Below are 14,956 nucleotides of genomic sequence, written 5' to 3' on the forward strand. Positions count from 1 at the left end.
TTTTATTTCCCTTTGTAAGTAAACTCCTAGTCTGGAAAATTGACATTTTAGATCTATGAACATTTTTCACGCTAAACACCTTTTACCTCCTTTCGTTGTAGTTTGAGTTAAGAAAGGACCAGTAGAAACTATTCTGCTTCCCAGTTACTTTTTCTTAAGACTAGCTGAGTGAAGTTGAAGTGAGTAAATGTTCCCACAAGGGGGTGCGATGCTAGAAGGTTAACAAAGAGACCTAGCAAACGCTCTGATTCTAGAACTCAGACTGAGACTCCAGGCTGATGTCAGCTCCTTTGAAGTAGGCCTGGAACAATTAGTTCCCAGGTGGCAGGGTTTGACCTGGGGGCCCCTCCGTAGTCTCAAAGTGGCAAAGCGATTCAGCATCTTTCCCAAAGCAGAAGTATTCCTTAGAACACACTTGCTCTTAGAGGGTCTCCTTACTAAAGTTTAGAACTTCAAAGAGTCCACTGCACCGTAACATTAGGTTTGGCTTTGTGCTGGCGGTACAAATAAAAATGTGTCTGGTATGACGCAGGCTTCACATACAAGGTCTAACTATGGAACTCAAGGTGGGTTGGGTTTGCCCTTAACAAAAATGGCGCGGACTCGTCAAATCGATAAGATCACATGCTCGTAAGCCTGGCTGAGAGTCAATATGACTTCAGACGAAAAGCGGATGTTATTGTTATTTACTTCCGGGTGAGACCCATCGGGCGCCATCTTGTCTTGTTCATGAAGAAGTAGAAGCATCGAAAGGGTTGGAGAGAATTACAGGAACGGTGGCGACAGCGGTATTCCGGAATCGGAGCGGGTAAGCGATGAGCAGCTTACACAGGGGGACTTGCCGGAGTACTAAAATCTCTTGGTTTGTGTGGCGAACGTAGCGTGACTTAGGCTGCGTACGCTGCTTGGCGCGACCGCCAGAACCTTATTCCCGAAAAGCGCCGGCGTCCGCCAGAGATAGTGAACGAGAGGGCTGCTCTCGCCGAAAAGGAACTGCCTTTGGTCAAGGAGAGAGCTCACGACCCATTCTTCGAACTAAGAGTTTTCTTTGAGAAGGCAAGGGACTAATTGTTGGGCTCCTGACCGGCCGTTAAGCACTGCGCGTGCGCAGTGGAAACCCTTTAGGGGCAGAGAGTGCAGAGGGGCGGAGGAGGCGGGGGCCGGGACCTGGAACTTATACTCTGCGACTCGCACTACGCAGGCGCAGCCGCTTTCTGCTGCGTCCTATTCAAGTGTGATTTAGTTGCCTAGTTTTTGTGTTTTACCCAGTGATGGGTATTATGTTTTAAGCATCACAAAGGAAACGAGTAATATCCTATATTTTAGTTGTTTCGTTCTTTTGTGGATAATACTGTCATCTAACAAAATTGGGCGCTGCGCAAATTTTGACTGTGCTTGATTACATTAGCAGGTCTTAGTACTTCATTTACCTTTTCTCTTCTTGACCCTAGATAGAACAAAAATAATCTTGGATTTTTTTTTCCTTTTAGTACATCCAGCTAAAAACCAAACCAGAACAGTAAAGGCTTTATTTGCGGGGTGGTTTTCTAAAGCCAATGAGTTCTCGGATATTCTTGAGATACACTATTTAAAACATATGTAAGCTTTATAGTTCTCACTATATGGTCCTGACTAGCCTGGAATTCATAGAGAGCCTCCTGCTTTCCCTCATGAATACTGGGATTAAATGTATTCACTACCACACCAAGCCTCAGGACTTAATTTAAATAGTAGAAAAATTAAATAGATACTGTATAACCATTCCTACATATTTTATTTTCTCAGTAGCATATAATCACATGACACTTTTGTTACTATTAATGGAACAGTGTTGCTATATTATTAACTGATGGCTTATTCCTATTTCCTTAGGTTAAAAAAAATCTCTTTTAAAAGATACCATTTTTCTGTATTATCTGTGGAGGCCTTAAGAAAGTGTCAGATGGTTGTGAGTTGCCATTATAGGTGCTGGGAACTAAAGGCAGATCTACTGCAAGAGCAGCCAGTGCTCTTAACTGTTGAGCCATATATCTAGCCACTTTTTTTTTTTAATGAACAATTATTATTTTGTCTATGTGTCAGTACTGTATTTTGGTGTTCAGATTCTTCTACTTCTGACCATTGCTAAATCTTTGAGGTGCCTACTGTTGCCCACCAGTTTTTATTTGATTGGTCAGTGTTCTATTTCTTTGTTACTCTGTTGCTGAGGCTGGCCTGGAGCACTCAGCAGTTCTCCTGCTTTAGCTTCTTACTCTTGAGATGACAGACGTGTTACTGTAGAACTTTGTTTTATTTCAGTTTGGGGGTAAGGAGCCCAGGCTAGCCCCAACTCAAGATCTTAACTGCCTTTGCTTCTGAACCTCTTTAGTGCTAAAATCACAAAACTGCCAGGTACAAAGAGATTTAAAGCTTCACATTTCAGTTCTCATCTTTTTGTCACAATCTGTAAGTGAGCTTTGTAAGTACTAGTGGTTGTCATTTGAAGTCATTTTGAAGTCAATTGAAGGGTTTTCCTTTTTTCTTTTATTTTAATTTTTATTTGTGTGTATGTGGGTGTGTTGAGTGTGTATATATGCACATGAGTGTGAGGATATTTGATCCCCTGGGTCTGGAGTTTCAGAAAATTTAAGTTGTTTGATGTGATGCTGGGATTGAACTTGGGTGCTCTGCAAGGACAGCAAGCACTGAGCCATCCTTCAGCTCCAGGTCTGTGTTTGTTTTCAGTTGCAGTTCTAATACAGAATTCTTTATAGAAAAGACTGAGTGAAAATAATCCTAGTGTTAGTATCTGGGGTCACTGTAACAGATTACTACAAACTAGGTGACTTAAAACAACTGAAATGCACTCTTTTATAGTTCTAAAGGCAAAAAGTATGAAAGCAAAGTTTGACAGATGCATGCCTTTCTTCCTTCTGGTTTTTGATGCATCTGTCTTTCTATTCTTCAGCTTGTAGAATAGTCTCTGACATTGTAGGCATAGGACATTGTCCATATGGATACTTATGTCTGTCCTCATCTAGGGATGAGTTAGGTCTTACTCTATTCAAATATGACCTCATCCTAAATTGAGTACTGTTTCCACACAGACCCTGATTTCCAATAAGTACAGGTAACATGGATTTAGGACTTGAGCCTGCCTTTGGGAAAATTACAAGTTAGTCCATAATTCTGGTGTTAGTTTTTTTCCAGTAGTATAATACTGCTGATGACCAAGTGAAATCCTTGGTTATTGGCTTTTCTAGTCTTCCCAAATTCAAGTTGTTTTTCAAGGAAATCACACTTAACATTACCCCATGAAGGAAAATTTTGTCAACAGTCTGTTGCATGAATCATCAAAATTAGACTTCTCCAAACTTGAATAGTTGATGATCTCTGAAAATAAGTCTAGAAGGAGCCTAAGTTGATTCAATCTTTTTTTTTTTAAAAAATGACATTTATCTACTTTGGGTACATATGTGTCTGTGTGTGAACACATGTGCCATGACATGTTTGTGGAGGTCAGAGCTCTACTTGCAGAAATCAGTTCTCCTATATGACCATGTGGGTTCCAGGGATTAAATTCATTCAGGTTACCAGGATGGGTGGGAAGTGCTTTTACCTACTGAGCCACTTCGTGGCTCTCAGAATTTTTTCTCCTAGTGTTGAGAGATCATAGCCTGGGCAAGTTCTCTACTACTTAAGTGTATCCCTAGGTCCTAGAAATCAAACTATAGTGTTAAATGAATAGTAATATTAAAATGTACTTTTTGTAGCTAAAGTTGTATATTTAGTAGGTAATATATATAAGTGATGAATGAGTAAAATACCTATAGGCACAATACTATGATAGAGCACGCACTCAGTAATATTTCCTCTGTTCTCAAGGAAATCCTTGAACATTCAGAACATTTATTCTAGCCGGGCGGTGGTGGTGCACACCTTTGATCCCAGCACTTGGGAGGCAGAGGCAGGTGGATTTCTGAGTTCGGGAGTTCGAGGCTAGCCTGGTCTACAGAGTGAGTTCCAGGACAGCCAGGGTTACACAGAGAAACCCTGTCTCGAAAAAACAAAACAAAACAAAAAAATTTATTCTACAAGAACTATTGCGTATTACTCTTAACTTTGTAATAATATAGTTAGTGTATACCTTCAACAGTTAACACTTTCCAAATTATTACTCACCCAGTATATGACTATCATTTTTCATGGTGTAAGTCTGTTATTAAAACTTAGTAGGTCTATAGATATAGTCCAGCAGTAGTGTGATTGCCTTTGCTTATCTCAAGAAATGAAAAAAGGTGAATTAAAAATTATGTCTATGGAGCTGTTCATATTGAACACAGACATGTTTTCCAAATTAAGAGTCCAAATATAAAAACAAACTCAACAACAAGCTTCAAAATACCTTTCAAGTATTGGCAGGTGCTTTAATTTCTTTTTTTTTTACTTTTATTTTTTTTTAACTTATCAAAAGTAAGTTCTTGCTGGGCTGTGGTGGTACATGCCTTTAATCTCAGCACTCAGGAGGCAGAGGCACTCAGATCTCCAAGTTCGAGACCAGCCTGGCCTACAGAGTGAGTTCCAAGACAGCCAGGACTATACAGATAAACCACCTTGTCTTTAAAAACAAAAACAAAAAACAAACAAAAATACAGTCTTCCCTGTCTGCCAGTGGGTTATATATTTATCGTTACAACCAATTGCAGATCAGAAATACTTGATAAAATGGATCTAGTAAGGATACTCAGATTTTTGTTTTATGTAATGAAAATGCCATTTTATCCGGGACAGCCCGGGCTATAAAGAGAAACCCTGTCTCGAAAAACCAAAAAAAAAAAAAAAAAAAAAATGCCATTTTATATGAGGGATCTGAGCATCCTAAAGTTCTTGGTTCTTTGTGGGTACTAAATTAATCATCCAAGGATGCTGAAGGGCATAATATGCCTGGTTTTTGTTTGGTTGGTTGGGGATAGAGTCTCAAGGAGACTGAAAGTTGCTATGGATGTATGGCCCAGTTGACCTTGAACTCCAGAGATTTGCCTTAGTGCTAGTTGTCATCCCAGCACCATGATACATGCTTTGATTCCTGTATGTCAGGAGTCATGTTAATTCTGTTTTAGAGGTTTTAAATTTGGTAAGTTCTTTTGTATAAAGATTTTATGGTGAACATGAAGAAATAGAGAATAGGGCTTCTAAATTTTTTGTCATCAAATTAGTTTGTTCTTTTGTTAAGTAATTGGTAAAACCCTTTGTAAGTATTTTACTGGCCTAAAACATATAAAACTATATGTTACATACTTGATTAGCTAATTCTGTTTTTCTAATCAAGTTTTTGCCTAAATTATGTTCCTTTTGCTTATCTGTTTCCTTTTTATAGACTTAACAAAAATCAAAGTTTAGTTTTCATGACCAGTTAGTTATTTCCTTTGAGTCAGATTTGAAATTTACTCTAACTCCTGCTTGAAAATGAAGAGAGATTAAGTGATTTGTCTTGTGTTCATATGACTCGTGTGTGATTTTTACTTTTATACAAGTCACTGTGGATTGTACTTGTTGCTTCCCTTGAATCTTTTTATCTTTTGAAGTTAATATATTTCTAAAAGTACACATTTTGAAAGATTCCGGAAAGTATAAAGTGGAAGTCCCCGATAACTATCTTCTACTTCCCTGAACTTAAGGAGTAATGGTATTTGTGTGTGTGTGTGTGTGTGTGTGTGTGTGTGTATGTATGTATGTGTGTATGCACGCTCTAATTGGTTTGTTTTCCTTCACTGAGTTTGTATATCAGTACTTGTCAGTGTATAAAGCTGTGCTTTACTCATTTTAATTGCTCAATTGAAGTCCATTTAATTTAGTCAACTTACATCTACCTTTACTTAAATTTCATTAAAAGTACATGTTTACAACTAGAAAATTTGTTAAGTTTTTAAAATAGTTTTGCTGCAAGACTAGGTGCATCCTCTCCTGCTGAGGCCAGACAAGACAGTCCATTTAGGGGCACGTATAGGTAGGCAGACAACAGGCTCCCAGACAACCCCACTCCAGTTGTTGGGAGACCCGTATGAAGACCAAGCTGCTCATCTGCTACATATGTGTGAGTGGCGTGGATCCAGCCCATGCTCGCTCTTTGGTGGTTCAGTCTCTGGGAGTCCCTTCCAGGTCACTTGACGCTGTTGTTCTTCCTGTAGAGTCCCTATCTTCTTCCGGACCCTCAGTCCTTTTCCCAACTCTTCTGTAAGACTCTTGGAGGTCCATCTACTGTTTGGGGTGTGTGTCTCTGCATCTTTCCGTTGGCTGTGGGGTGGAGCCTCCCAGCAGACAATTATACTAGGTTCCTCTCTTCAAACATAACAATATCATTAATAGTGTTAGAAATTGGTTTTTGCCTGTGGGATGGGTCTCAGTTTGGGGCAGTCTTTGGTTGGCCATTCCCTCATTCTTTGTCCCTCACATCTTGTAGACAGGACACATTTTTGGTTGAAGGTTTTTTTTTGTTTTTTTGTTTTTTGTTTTTTCGAGACAGGGTTTCTCTGTATAGCCCTGGCTGTCCTGGAACTCACTCTGTAGACCAGGCTGGCCTCGAACTCAGAAATCCACCTGCCTCTGCCTCCCAAGTGCTGGGATTAAAGGCGTGCGCCACCACTGCCCGGCTTTGAAGGTTTTTTTATAAGAAGTTTTTAGACTCGTTTACAGAAAAGTGAGTGGGATCTCCCGTCCCATTATCCACAACTCAGATTTAACAGTTAACAGAGTACCCTGACTTCTTTTTCATTCTATTTAAATGCTAAGAAACAGGTTTTCGAAGTTGTCTCACTTTTCAGCTTTGTCTCATTACTATTTTTAATGTTGTCATTCCTCAATGCCTATAAGTTTTTTGTATTGGAAGTGCAGTTCATTTAAACATCTGTGATGAGACTGTTCTGTACTTCAAGGAATATAATACTTTATTTTGTAAATCATATCCATGTAGGTGACATTGGCAGTGTTTGAATTTCTAATTTCTCATCAACTTTCTTTCTGAAGTTTTCTTAGAAGGTACTATGTGTTTATTATTAGTTATTATTATTAACTGTAAATACAAGAACAAGTTTTCTTCTGCTATAGCTATTTGTTACTCTTTTAAAGGAGTTTGGTTGGAGGCTGAATGAACCACTTTTTATAATCGTTAAAACAATTGGATCTACCCCGGAAGTGGTGGCATATGTACAGACACATTATATAATTCTAAGTATGCCTTATTTTAGCATAGCTAATTAGAACTGTATTTTTCACTCTGACACGAGCATTAACTTAAACCTTTCTATTCTTGCTTTTCACTCAAAATCTAGTTGTCTCTGACAACATTGAATAGACTTACAGAGCTTTCCTTGTGTAAAATGCATCGTCATGCAATCTCTGATATATAAGTTTTAAAAATGTAAAACGTCCCAGCATTAACTGTGTTTAATTTGTCATACATAGGAACTTAAAGGATGTGGGATCAAGGAGGACAGCCTTGGCAGCAATGGCCCTTGAACCAGCAACAGTGGATGCAGTCATTTCAGCACCAGCAAGATCCAAGTAAGGAAAATCCTGCATTTGAAAGTATATGATACAGGGTGGACAGGATCTAGATGATAGCATTCAAGTTGGCTTACTGAATTTTACATCTTAAAACTGATACTGTCTTAAATTTCCTAAAGAAAAAGAATGAAATGTGCTTAAGTATTATATACTTCTATTCTGAATTTTGTTTATTACAGCTTGTGGAATATCACTTTTGTGTATCTATGTACATGTTTGTGCGTGTTCAACATATGGAGTCGGTGAAAGTACATATTTGCGTATGGAGGCAGAGGCCAATCAGATGTTTTTCTCAGTCACTCTCCACCTTTCTCATTGAACCTGTAGCTCACTGATTGAATGAGCCTGGCTGGCCAGCAAGCTCTAGGAATCTCCACAGCTTCACAGTGCTGGAGTTATAGATGTGCACTGCATTACCTAGCCTAAATGTAGTTCTGGGGAGTTCAGACTTAGGGAGCTTCTCAGTCTACGTACCAGACTCTAACTGAATCATCTCCTCAGGTCCATTATGCTATGCCATTTTCATGTTTCTTTTTACTAAGGACTGTCTCAAGATTATTGAGGTAGTTGGTGTTACAGGTCTTTAATCCCAGCACTTGGGAGGCAGAAGCAGGTGGATCTCTTGAGTTTGAGACCAGCCTTTGCAATATAGTTCTAGGATAGCCTGAGCTAAATAGCAAGACCCTTTCTTAACTAACCTCTACTCCTCCCTTTCTCCCAACTCCCAGTAATGTAGAGGGAAAAAGAAAAGTATCAGGAACCTCATTTAGTACTTAAGACCAGTTTTCCTTCATCCTTGTGATTATTTACATTGTTCTTTCCTTAGGGAGATAATTTTTTTTTTCTGTTTTGAGGCAGTCTTTCATAATGTAGCCCAGGCTGGCATAAAATGTTCTGTATAGCCCAGGGTAGCTTCAAACTCACAGTGCTCCTACCTCCACTTCCTAGGTTTTAGGTTGTATATGTGCACCACCATACCTAGCTCATTTCTTTTTAAAATAGCTACATAGCACTTTAATGTACAGTTCTATTCTAATGTAAACCAACAATGATAGCAACAGTGAGACTTCTGGATATTTGATTGTTTATGTCTTTCCAGGCTTAAACAGCATAATCTTGTGAACATAACAGTTACTTGTCCAATTGCTTTCTTAGTAAAAATGCTAGGCTTGCTAGATTACAGTTGAGAAGTTTAAGATATATTTGACTTAGTTATAATTCCATCCATCCAGGCTACATCAGTTTTCTGTTCCATTAAAATGTATGCGAATGTTTATTAAAACTTGACTAAATTACTTTGTGCTATTAGTAATGAAAGGTCTCAGAATTTTAGTATAGATTTGGAGAGGCAAAACCTAAAAGAGTAGAAACAATAGATTTTTAAGTTGTTGAAGAGGTATTTTTGTCTACAGCACTGAGGTTAAAAGTACAACTGTGAGAAGGCACAGGGATAGAAAGTTACACTGGTTTATCAGTGTAGGCTCAAAGGCAGCCTGGGAAGGACAGAACATTTTGAGGGAAGAAACGATTGAGTTCAGTTATTTTTACACTGACTTTAAAAGGTGCATGTGCAGCTGGGATGTGGTGGCACAAGCCTTTAATCCCAGCACTTGGGAGGCAGAGGCAAGAGGATTTCTGAGTTCAAGGCCAGCTTGATCTACAGAGTGAGTTCCAGGACAGCTAGGGCTACACAGAGAAACCCTGTTTCGAAAAACAAACAAACAAGCAAACAAAAGAATTGCACGTGTGTCTTTTCAAAAACTCAGCAAACTAAGGTCATAATTTTCTCTGAGATAATATTAGAATATGTTAAGAGTAGGTTAGCTTTTTTTTTTTTGAGACAGGCTTTCTCTGTGTAGTTCTGGCTGTCCTGGAGCTTTCTGTGTAGATCAGACTAGCTTTGAATTCACAGAGATTCTCCTGCCTCTATCTCTGGAGTGCTGAGATTAAAGGTATGTGTTACTACACCAGGCTCAAAGTGTTCTTATAGAGTCCTTTTCTGAAACTCATGTATATTTTGGTCTGCATATTTGTAGCATTTCTAAGCGTATTTGTAGACATAACTTTGTATAATAATTAAATATCTATTTAACTAATGAGGGATACTTAAAGAGGAATGGGAAAGAACAGAGAAGAGAAAGAAAGGGAAGAGGGAGAGAAGAAGACAGAAGAAAAGAAGAAGCCAAGGAGATAGATGATCCAGGAGTTAAACCACTTGCCATACAAGCAAGAGAACTGGAACCCATGTTAAATGCGGGATGTGTAATGGTCCAGCCTCAGAAGGCAGAGAGAGATCGATCACTAAGGAAACTGGCTATAGATACTACTAGTCTTACATGGAATTGATTGAGAGACCCTTCTTCAAGAGTAGTAAAGATGGGATAAAGGAAGAGATAATGCCTCCAAATGCACATGTGCCCATAAAGACGTAGATATATATACATACATATTAGTGTGTACCATGCTTAAAAAGAAGACAAATAATGGAATAATTGAGATACTTGTTTTACACAGAGGTGTTATTCTTTTAGCTCCTACATTCTGAATGCTAAATTCTGCTGATGTATTTTAGGCCAGATTGACTGGGCTGCTTTGGCCCAAGCTTGGATTGCACAAAGAGAAGCCTCAGGACAGCAAAACATCGTAGAACAACCACCAGGAATGATGCCAAATGGACAGGATATGTCTACAATGGAGTCTGGTCCAAATAATCATGGGAATTTTCAAGGGGATTCAAATTTTAACAGAATGTGGCAACCAGGTTTGTTATTTATTTTACCCAAATTTTAGAATGTCTTAAAATAAAATGAGAATTAGTAGTACATTGTATAACTTGTTTACTTTTATGACTTCTTGAAATTAATATTTCTTAAGAAATGGGCAGTCTCAATTGGATTTGATCTTGACATTTTTTGTGGTTAAATTATTTTGTACACAGTCTGCTAGTGTTGTGGCACTCAGTTTGATTTTTTTCTTGGTTCTTCATTCCTAGGCTGACAGGGGCTGGGAACACTCTGGAAACTTCACATGGCATCTAGGGAAAAGAGAGCACTCTTTGTCTCTCTGTTGCAACCTCTGGCCTTTTCAGAAGCAGCACTGGCAGAGTAAAACATGTCTAGCTCTAATTAAAGAAAAGTTGTGCCACTGTATGACAAGCAAGCCTGTCAGATCCGCTCTGCTCCTCTCCTCCATCACCTTTTCTCCTCCCTCACCCTTTTTTCAGATAACAGTGACATTCCCTAAGTTCTTGGCTGTTCATTTTATTTATTTTTTAAAACTTCACAGTATGATTTAGATTCTTTAATGTTTACTCAATTTTCCACGATTGTGTTAATATTTTTAATAATCCCATCACACTATTTATAGAGATTGCACATTTGGATATGTTGCTGCAGAAGTCATAGCTTCTGTTTGCTATTTTTATTATTTCTATTATTACTGGTGAGAATGGAAATGAGTAACAATGAGAATGGAGAAGAGTAACAAATGTTCTCATCTTTGATAATGTGAAGTGTTTTATTTTTGTCTTTTAGAAGGCCAAATCTTCCCACTTTTGAAACTCTTTTAGTTTTGGAGTTAGTTTCCTCATCCTGGCATCAGTGGCCTCCTTTCACTCCTGCTGCCCTCAGCTTCCTTCCCTTCTTTGGCTTTCCCTGTGACACGAAGGAACTTACTAACCTTTGTGTGTCTCAGTTTCCCCTTCTGAAATTGACAGATAATACCAGATTTCTCCCTACCTCACAGGGTTGTTGTGAGGATAAATGTGTTCATGGGAAAAGAAATAATATGAAATTTAAGGTATTCTTTTTATGTTGTTACTATTTAACAGTAATAGCAGTTCATCCAAGAGTTGTTTTGGAATTTGATAAATTTGTTAAAAACACTTTTTGGAGCTGAGTGTGGTCTCACATGCCTGTAAGCCCAGTGCTGGGGAGGCAGAGGCAGAAAGGGCTCTTGTTTGAGGCCAGTCTTAGCTGTATAGAAAGTTCCAGCTGAGCTTTGTCTGCATAGCAAGATCCTTATCTCAAAATATCAAGCAAAATAATTTTAGGCATTTCGTTTAGAATATGAGTTAGAATGGAGTAAATTGAATTACGTATGGGATAATTTTTAATTCATTGCTTATTTTAAGGTAATACAAAACAAATTTGACCAAAATGTTATAAATTGCTTTTTAAAATTGTATCATTACATTTTGTAGCTTTTTTGAGATCTTAAAAATTATATTGACTTTGTTATAATCCCCTGTTGAATGTCTTTATGCCTAAATCCTGACTAGAATGGGGAATGCATCAGCAGCCCCCACACCCCCCTCCAGAGCAGCCATGGATGCCACCAACACCAGGCCCAATGGACATTGTTCCTCCTTCTGAAGACAGCAACAGTCAGGACAGTGGGGAATTTGCCCCTGACAACAGGCATATATTTAACCAGAACAATCACAACTTTGGTGGACCACCTGATAATTTTGCAGTGGGGCCGGTGAACCAGTTTGACTATCAGGTGAAAGATATTTTGTTACTTTACTATCATAGACATGCACGTAACCCATTCCTTGGAAATGTCTTGTCAAGAATTCCTAAGATGTATGTCATTTTCAGGGTTGTACAGATAAGCACAATGTCAGAAAATTTATCAGCATTTATTAAAATTATTAGATTTTTAGTTGATTAGGAAATTGGTACCAACAAACATTAGGAAAAATTTGGATCAAGTGGAAAATATGTAAATGCAAATAGTTACATGATGCCTTGTTTTCCAGTTTCAACATATCTAAATGTTAAAAGTATAGAAAATACACAATAGTTGAATATACTATATGTCAATAATAGATTATAAATAAGACAAATAAAGCACAATGACTAGATTGTCTTAACTGTTGTACCTTCTGTGTAAAGTGACTACCTTTTTTTTAAAGTGTTTTCCCCCCCCCATTTTTATACACTATATTAATGGAATTGTTCATGGCTTCCTTTGTGACATTCATTCCTAGGGACATAGAACTCTATGGAGAATAATGTTATTGTATGGGCTTTATTTTCTTTAAGACTCTGCTTTGCTAGGGTCTACCCTTAAATTATACTAGATGTCGCTGATTGCACTTGCTGCTTTATGTAATAAGCTGTCATAATTTAAAATCTTTAAAACTGGAGATTTAAACTTTAATCATAAGCTGAATTTGATAATATATTCACCTTGAAATGGTAGTCCTCCCATTAATGCTGATTAGATTCTTGTGTACTACCACTTAGAATTCACATGTGACAGCTTTTTTCTGTTATGAAGGGATATAGTGACAAGAAGCCCCCTCCTTACCTTTGTTTGGCTGGTGAAACCTATGTAAACAAGGCAGAGAATCTGCTGTTCGCTTTCTTCTAAAAGGCCTCTGAAAGTGCAGATTTTCAAAAGAAAACAGCTAATTTAGTGTCAATTTTGACTTGTAAATAAATCCTGCCCCACTTTAGTAACAACCTGAATTCACTAGAAATGGGAGGTTGAAACTGACAACAACAAATTGTTCTGTAGTTTTTAGTTAAGTAAAAATTGGCTATGTGTGATGATGCGTCCTGTCACCCCAGCACCTGTGAGGCTCTTGAGTTTATCATAACAAGTTCAAAGCTAGCCTGGGCTCTATAATGAGAGCTTTTCTTAGAAAGAGAAAGAAAAGACTTTCTGTTATCTTGGTGGTGTTGATAACTTTCTGTTATCTTGGTAACTTATGAATGAATTTAGAATGAAAAGGTTCATATACTTATATAACTTTATGTGTTTGTGCCTTCCCATAGTTATTAAATAATCTATCAGCTGGTTTGTAGAATCCTGTTTACATTTGTAGAGACAGAAAATCTTTAACTTTCCTAAGAAAAGCAAGCCTGGGTTCTTGGGGTTACAGAAGTACTGTTGGGTGTTAGAACCATGGAATTCTTGGATTTGCTACACACATGGATTTCTACTGTCCCAGTTCATAACACGTGTGTGTCCCAGAAGGTATATGTACTAAATTGAAGAAAATTAAAATGCAATACTCTTTCAGCATGGGGCTGCTTTTGGTCCACCACAAGGTGGATTTCATCCTCCTTATTGGCAACCAGGACCTCCAGGACCTCCAGCACCTACACAGAATCGAAGAGAGCGGCCACCATCATTCAGGGACCGACAGCGTTCACCTATAGCACTTCCAGTGAAGCAGGAGCCTCCACAAATTGGTAGCTATTTAAATCTGTTCCGTGAACCACATTAGCACGATGACATTATCACTGTAAAAACCGTATTTTGGTTTCCTAAGTTGTTAAAGCACTTCTTTGGTTTGGTAGAAATAATGATGTTTTTAAACCCTATCATTTTGTAGTCATAATTCTTAACCAAAAAAGAAATACTGATCTAAAATGTAAAAGGTATTGAATAATTTTTCAGATTACTTGCCTTAAACAATAATTTGTGATAAAATATAGATTTTTGTTGACTATACATCTTCAGTGTTCTTTGCCTTGGGTCTCCTTTCAGTCTTAGCTATGAGATAGGCTGCTGCCAAATTGGTTTTCTTTAATTATTTGCTTCCCATATGTACTTTAGAAAGAAAAAAGAAAAAAAAGAAAAGAAAAAGAAAAGAAAAACAACAAAAAGCTCATTGACTTTAAAATAATATTAAAACTAGTAATGACAAGTTATATATTTATTCTACATTATATTTAGAAAGTTTCAAATCACCTACCACTTAATAGACCAGGAAAACATGCCTTTTAACATATTAGGAAGATTCTAATGTACTGCTTTTTACATTTAACTGAATCAATTCTTAGTATAAAAACGGATTGTGTCTTTGTTTGACTGTTTTTCATATTTTAGGAAGCAGCTTAGGGTAGGAATTTGGGCCTACATACACACATTAACAACACTCAGTGGAATCAGTGGGTTTCAAAAATAACTTTAAAGAAGAATACATGTTTGGGAGGGAACATAAATGATGAGGGGAGTAGGAGAGGAGTTAGTCAAGGTAATAAGGGTTAGGTTTGATATTACTTGTTCCAAATATAAAATCTAAATATATTTTTAAAGCAAATTATAGTATTGGGTATTTGTAATACTGGTGTTAAGGAGGCAGGGACAAGTGCCTGACTGACTAGCCTGCCTGGCCAACTAATGAGCACCAGTCTAATGAGAAACCCTGTCTCAAAAACACGGTGGGGAGCATCTGAGAAATGACAGATAAAGTTTTCCTTTGCTCTTCACACACCTGTTCACACGTGTACCCACATGTGCACATACACTTGCACCTGGGTCCATATGAACACATAAAAAATAATAAAAAAAAAATTGAAAATCAAAAAAAAAAGGAATTTGGTCCTGAGTTAGTTTATGTTATGGTTTACTGGCTTTTTATCTCTGAGCAAGCACGTGGGTTTATCTTTTCGAG

The 14,956-nt window shown here is 37.7% G+C and overlaps 1 protein-coding gene across 4 annotated transcripts in view; it reads left to right on the forward strand.

Annotated features, from left to right (window-relative positions):
- Window positions 1–696: 696 nt before the first annotated feature.
- Window positions 697–14,956, forward strand: part of Pnisr (PNN interacting serine and arginine rich protein) — a 27,204-nt gene continuing 12,944 nt past the window's right edge. The window contains exons 1-5 of one of the 4 annotated variants that reach the window (XM_028779676.1): window positions 697–808; window positions 7,441–7,539; window positions 10,115–10,303; window positions 11,822–12,045; window positions 13,577–13,748. In XM_028779676.1, the coding sequence (XP_028635509.1) occupies window positions 7,452–7,539; window positions 10,115–10,303; window positions 11,822–12,045; window positions 13,577–13,748 (673 nt within the window). In that variant the 5' untranslated portion in view covers window positions 697–808; window positions 7,441–7,451. Of the gene's footprint in view, window positions 809–7,440; window positions 7,540–10,114; window positions 10,304–10,534; window positions 12,046–13,576; window positions 13,749–14,956 lie in introns of those variants that run through there. The other 3 variants (XM_028779693.1, XM_028779684.1, XM_028779701.1) reach the window with 3 other exon arrangements.

This window comes from Grammomys surdaster, unplaced genomic scaffold (genome assembly GCF_004785775.1).
Source record: "Grammomys surdaster isolate TR1022 unplaced genomic scaffold, NIH_TR_1.0 97, whole genome shotgun sequence".
Lineage (NCBI taxonomy): Eukaryota > Metazoa > Chordata > Mammalia > Rodentia > Muridae > Grammomys > Grammomys surdaster.